Source organism: Salvelinus fontinalis, chromosome 5 (assembly GCF_029448725.1).
Source record: "Salvelinus fontinalis isolate EN_2023a chromosome 5, ASM2944872v1, whole genome shotgun sequence".
Taxonomy (NCBI): Eukaryota; Metazoa; Chordata; class Actinopteri; order Salmoniformes; family Salmonidae; genus Salvelinus; species Salvelinus fontinalis.
This window is the reverse complement of record NC_074669.1, coordinates 57,899,519-57,906,466: the sequence shown is the minus strand read 5'-3', so window position 1 is coordinate 57,906,466 and position 6,948 is coordinate 57,899,519. Positions and strand designations below refer to the sequence as shown.

The following is a 6,948-nucleotide window of genomic DNA, read 5'->3' as shown; positions in this document are numbered from 1 at the left end:
GTTCTTGGTCACCTCCCTGACCAAGGGCCTTCTCCCCCGATTGCTCAGTTTGGCCGGGCGGCCAGCTTTAGGAAGAATCTTGGTGGATCCAAACTATTTCAATTTAAGAATGATGGAGGCCACTGTGTTCTTGGGGACCTTCATTTTTTGGTACCCTTCCCCAGATATGTACCTCAACACAATCCTGTCTCGGAGGTCTACAGACAGTTCCTTTGACATCGTGGCTTGGTTTTCACTCTGACATGCAATGTCAACTGTGGGACCTTATATAGACAGACCGTATAATGGTCTGAATACTTATGTAAATAATGTATTTCTGTTTTTTAATACATCTGCAAAAAAATCCAAAACATGTTTATACTTGTCATTATGGGGTATTTTATGTAGATCGATGCGGATAAAAAAAAAATACAAATCATTATACAATAAGGCTGTAACGTAACAAAATGTGGAAAAAGTCAAGGGGTCTGAATACTTTCCGAATGCACTATATGTCAATTACTGAAGTGTGCTTGATTGAGCTCTACCACCGTGTATGTGTCGCTAGTTAGGTAGAGATTGGGACTATCCTATTGTTTCCTCTGTACTGGGTAAGCTAAGTCAAGTGACCTCAAGTATTTGCCTTGACGACACATAAGGAACAGATACAAACCTACACTAGAGCTGAAGTAACAGAGGAAAATATAGCATTTCACTTCTCGAAATGTAAGAGACAATCGTTACAAACACAGGTGGAGAATCCAACAATGCAGACCATGGATATTGATGAGGACACGTATCCCAACAAGCCCAGTTTTACATTTTCAGGTATCAATTCAAGTACAAGCACACAGCTTTTGTTCCTTACAATCCTGGATGATATAAGTATTTTAACATTACCAGAGAGAGTTCAAAGATCCTACATGATATTTCTCTGTGATTCAGCTAATTTTCAGTGGTGGAAGAGACCCTCTGGAGTTGCTGCAGTGTGCCTGGGGCTGCTGTGTGTTCTTCTATTGGCTGGTATCATAGGCCTGTCTCTCTATTGTAAGTTTATAATGCTGTTTTGTAAACTTTAATGGTGTGATAGTTAAACATAATTGAATATTTGATCAACTTTTCCCTTTTACAGATGGAGTCATTGATCATCACTGCTCAACAGAGAGAGACCAACAGACCAGTTACAGCCTTCAGACTAAAGAAGGAGATCAGCAACCCACCAGCTATCATAACTTGACTAAAGAGGGACAACAGCTACAGAGCAGTTACAACACCTTGACTAAAGAGAGAGACCAGCTACAGAGCAGTTACAACACCTTGACTAAAGAGAGAGACGAGCTACAGAGCAGTTACAACACCTTGACTAAAGAGAGAGACGAGCTACAGAGCAGTTACAACACCTTGACTAAAGAGAGAGACGAGCTACAGAGCAGTTACAACACCTTGAATAAAGAGAGAGACGAGCTACAGAGCAGTTACAACACCTTGACTAAAGAGAGAGACGAGCTACAGAACAGTCTCACCACAAGGACCAAAGACAGGGACCAGCAGCAAAATAGTCTTAAAGTTATGACTGCTGAAAGGGAGCAATTACAGAATAGTCTTAACTCAAGGACCAAAGAGAGAAACCAGTTGCAGAATAATCTAAATACCAGGACCACAGAGAAAAACCAGCTACAGAATAGTCTCACAACCAAAACTAAGGAGAAAGACCAGTTGCAGAATACTCTCACCACAATAATGCGGGAGAGAGACCAGTTGCAGAATAATCTAAATACCATGATCGCAGAGAAAAAACAGCTACAGAATAGTCTCACAACCAAAACTAAGGAGAAAGACCAGTTGCAGAATACTCTCACCACAATAACTCGGAAGAGAGACCAGTTGCAGAATTATCTAAATACCAGGACCACTGAGAGGGACCAGCTACAGAATAGTCTGAATACCAGGACCTCTGAGAGAGACCAGGTACAGAACAGTCTAAATACCATGACCTCTGTGAGAGACCAGCTACAAAATATTCTAAATACCACGACCACTGAGAGAGACCAGTTTAAAACGAGGCTTAGTTTCTATGGTGAGTGCAGTCTTTAATTTTCTTATTTTAGAAGTATAATTTTACTTCATACTTTTACATGCCTGCTGTTCTGTTGTATTTTTCTCAGAGAAACCCTGTCTGGATGGATGGTGGAAGTTTGGCACCAGCTGTTACTATGTCTCCTCCACGATGGACACAGGCGGGGGCGGTCAGAAGGAGTGCAGAACAATGGGTGGAGATTATGTTATTATAAACAGCAGAGAAGAACAGGTAATATATAATACATTAGTAATACTATAATACTACTGTTTCATTATTATTATTATTATTATCTCTCATAAGTTTTCAACATGTTTAATTCTGTGTGGTTACAGGGTTAATTCTGTGTGGTTACAGGGTTAATTCTGTGTGGTTACAGGGTTAATTCTGTGTGGTTACAGGGTTAATTCTGTGTGGTTACAGGGTTAATTCTGTGTGGTTACAGGGTTAATTCTGTGTGGTTACAGGGTTAATTCTGTGTTGTTACAGGTTTAATTCTGTGTGGTTACAGGTTTAATTCTGTGTGGTTACAGGTTTAATTCTGTGTGGTTACAGGGTTAATTCTGTGTGGTTACAGGGTTAATTCTGTGTGGTTACAGGGTTAATTCTGTGTGGTTACAGGGTTAATTCTGTGTGGTTACAGGGTTAATTCTGTGTGGTTACAGGTTTAATTCTGTGTTGTTACAGGTTTAATTCTGTGTGGTTACAGGTTTAATTCTGTGTGGTTACAGGGTTAATTCTGTGTGGTTACAGGGTTAATTCTTACAGGGGTGGTACAGGGGTGAAACCGAAACAATTCAAAAATGGTTAGTGGTTATGATTAGGGGTTAAGGTTAGGGGTTATGGTTAGTGTTTAAGGTTTGGGCTATGGGTGGGGGAATGATGGAATGTTGGGGAACTAAAATGATTCAACACAACTCTGTTTCCATCAAGTACTCTCCCTGCTTGCTAGAGCATTGTGAACTACCGTGGTGCAGTCGTCAGAGCAGAGTGCTTGGTCTGTGTGGTCTGAGCACGCTTCCCCTCTGGGCATCATGAGTTTGCACCAGCGTTCGTTTTGTATTTTTTATGTGAGCGCTGAGGAAGGAATATATGGAAGTACTCGGGAACTTTTCAAACATCCTAAATCACCTTGTATTTCTAGTGACCAGAATGACTACATTATACTACTACTACTACTACTACTACTATTATTTATAAAATGTAAAAGTGTTTCTCTGCTGTGGAGATTAAATAATGGCCATTGTTTTTCTTCCATAAATATATTATAGATATTTATCAATGGATTTAAGAAGAATGTCTGGATTGGTGCACTTAAACAAGATGGAATCTGGAAGTGGGTTGACAGCACACCATTTAACACTACGTGAGTGAACAAGTTCTGAAGGACTTTTACACTATTTTTCTGTTGTAATAAATTACTTTCTACAGTCCGATAATCTCGTCCTCAACCAGCTCTCTCTCTCCCTCTCTGTGTTGAATGGTAGCAACTGAGCCTGGGGACTAGGTCAACTGTCTGATTCTCTATGTAGAATGGTAACAACTGAGCCTGGGGACTGGGTTAACTGTCTGATTCTCTATGTAGAATGGTAACAACTGAGCCTGGGGACTAGGTTAACTGTCTGATTCTCTATGTAGAATGGTAACAACTGAGCCTGGGGACTAGGTTAACTGTCTGATTCTCTATGTAGAATGGTAACAACTGAGCCTGGGGACTAAGTTAACTGACTGATTCTCTATGTAGAATGGTAACAACTGAGCCTGAGGACTAGGTTAACAGTCTGATTCTCTATGTAGAATGGTAACAACTGAGCCTGGGGACTAAGTTAACTGTCTGATTCTCTATGTAGAATGGTAACAACTGAGCCTGGGGACTAGGTTAACTGTCTGATTCTCTATGTAGAATGGTAACAACTGAGCCTGGGGACTGGGTTAACTGTCTGATTCTCTATGTAGAATGGTAACAACTGAGCCTGGGGACTGGGTTAACTGTCTGATTCTCTATGTAGAATGGTAACAACTGAGCCTGGGGACTAGGTTAACTGTCTGATTCTCTATGTAGAATGGTAACAACTGAGCCTGGGGACTAGGTTAACTGTCTGATTCTCTATGTAGAATGGTAACAACTGAGTCTGGGGGCTGGGTTAACTGTCTGATTCTCTATGTAGAATGGTAACAACTGAGTCTGGGGGCTGGGTTAACTGTCTGATTCTCTATGTAGAATGGTAACAACTGAGCCTGGGGACTAAGTTAACTGTCTGATTCTCTATGTAGAATGGTAACAACTGAGCCTGGGGACTAGGTTAACTGTCTGATTCTCTATGTAGAATGGTAACAACTGAGCCTGGGGACTAAGTTAACTGTCTGATTCTCTATGTAGAATGGTAACAATTGAGCCTGGGGACTAAGTTAACTGACTGATTCTCTATGTAGAATGGTAACAACTGAGCCTGGGGAGTAGGTTAACTGTCTGATTCTCTATGTAGAATGGTAACAACTGAGCCTGGGGACTAAGTTAACTGACTGATTCTCTATGTAGAATGGTAACAACTGAGCCTGGGGACTAGGTTAACTGTCTGATTCTCTATGTAGAATGGTAACAACTGAGCCTGGGGACTAGGTTAACTGTCTGATTCTCTATGTAGAATGGTAACAACTGAGCCTGGCGACTAGGTTAACTGTCTGATTCTCTATGTAGAATGGTAACAACTGAGCCTGGGGACTAGGTTAACTGTCTGATTCTCTATGTAGAATGGTAACAACTGAGCCTGGCGACTAGGTTAACTGTCTGATTCTCTATGTAGAATGGTAACAACTGAGTCTGGGGACTAGGTTAACTGTCTGATTCTCTATGTAGAATGGTAACAACTGAGCATGGGGACTAGGTTAACTGTCTGATTCTCTCTGTTGAATGGTAACAACTGAGCCTGGGGACTAGGTTAACTGTCTGATTCTCTATGTAGAATGGTAACAACTGAGCCTGGGGACTAGGTTAACTGTCTGATTCTCTATGTAGAATGGTAACAACTGAGCCTGGGGACTAGGTTAACTGTCTGATTCTCTATGTAGAATGGTAACAACTGAGCCTGGGGACTAGGTTAACTGTCTGATTCTCTATGTAGAATGGTAACAACTGAGCCTGGGGACTAGGTTAACTGTCTGATTCTCTGTTGTATTGGATGATTTTCTACTCTGATTCTCTGTGTTGTTTCTAGCTATTGGATGGAAGGGGAACCTAATAACTTGAATGACAAGATGAATTGTGTTGAGATCTCACAGACGGCATCAGACCCATTGAAGAGTTGGAAGGCTGCAACATGTACTTCAAATTACTGGGTGTGTGAAAAACCGTTCACACCATAGTCTAATTATAGTAGCTAATGTAAGTTCTTTCACTGTGTTAGGCTGAACCTGTTTTTGTTTCTATGTGTTTGAAAGATGTATTTGAAAAATGTATTCATGTCTTTAAAGAGACCAGAGCTATGTGGAGTTTGTTCACTGTTCATCAGGCTCAGGGGTTTGGAACTGTTGTTTAGTAGACTAATTGTGTTTAATTATTTTATTTCTGTACCATATTTACAATGTTTGTGGTGTGCATAATAACAATTTAAAAATATACTGTTTTCAAGTTTTTACAGTTATCAATACATTTAAAATGTAGCAGTGTTCTATGTTTGATTCCATTCTGTTCCATATACTCCTGTTAATAATACTCCTGTTGGATAAAATATTCACATTTAAAAATCTATGCAGTACTCTGGAACATGAACTTTCAGTTGACTGTGAACTTTAGTTCCTCGTACTGCCTGTTTCCAACCACCCACACGTGTTCTGGATAAACCCAAGTTAACCACATGTTACCTTGTATCTGAACCTATTGTCCAGTAGTATATTAGTTATTATTAGTTCATAACTGTTTGTCCAAATAAGGTACCGGCTATCCTGATGTTGACACAGCATGTGGACTCGTTTGGACTTTAAAACACATGAGGAAACAACTCCAATCTTACATTTCGTGATCACTCAGTACATTTTGTTACCCTCGTCTTATTTATAAACCAATATATCATATTTGGATTCACCCAATTTCCACTCTCAAAAACTATAGTAAAATGTATTTTCTCAATTTCACCAGATATGATCATTTTATGCATTATCTGAATATTTTGGAATGTGTTTGTGGTTCTGGGGGACTGAGCAGGTGGAACCACAACTGGGTCAAAGTACAGTACATAACTATGTCAAATACTGAATATGCTTCATTGGGTAGACAGAATACATACAGGACAGGACAATGTGTTTTAGAGATAAAAAATGCTTTACTCCAATATTACACCCAGTGTAGGCTACTGGTCCACAAGGACACTTTACTCCAATATTACACCCAGTGTAGGTTACTGACCCACAAGGACACTTTACTCTAATATTACACCCAGTGTAGGTTACTGACCCACAAGGACACTTTACTCTAATATTACACCCAGTGTAGGCTACTGAACCACAAGGACACTTTACTCTAATATTACACCCAGTGTAGGTTACTGACCCACAAGGACACTTTACTCCAATATTACACCCAGTGTAGGTTACTGACCCACAAGGACACTTTACTCCAATATTACACCCAGTGTAGGTTACTGACCCACAAGGACACTTTACTCCAATATTACACCCAGTGTAGGCTACTGAACCACAAGGATACTTTACTCCAATATTACATCCAGTGTAGGCTACTGACCCACAAGGACACTTTACTCCAATATTACACCCAGTGTAGGCTACTGGCCCACAAGGACACTTTACTCCAATATTACACCCAGTGTAGGCTACTGACCCACAAGGACACTTTACTTCAATATTACACCCAGTGTAGGTTACTGATCCACAAGGAC

At 40.3% G+C, this 6,948-nt stretch overlaps 1 protein-coding gene across 1 annotated transcript; it reads left to right on the top strand.

Moving 5' to 3' along the window:
• Positions 1–579: 579 nt before the first annotated feature.
• LOC129855913 (centromere-associated protein E-like) lies at positions 580–5,672 on the top strand. The gene is made up of 5 exons (XM_055924024.1): positions 580–1,026; positions 1,112–2,056; positions 2,145–2,287; positions 3,328–3,422; positions 5,272–5,672. Exons 1-5 carry the CDS (start codon positions 747–749, stop codon positions 5,417–5,419), a joined length of 1,611 nt encoding a protein of 536 aa, XP_055779999.1. The 5' UTR covers positions 580–746; the 3' UTR covers positions 5,420–5,672.
• The last annotated feature ends 1,276 nt before the right edge of the window (positions 5,673–6,948 follow it).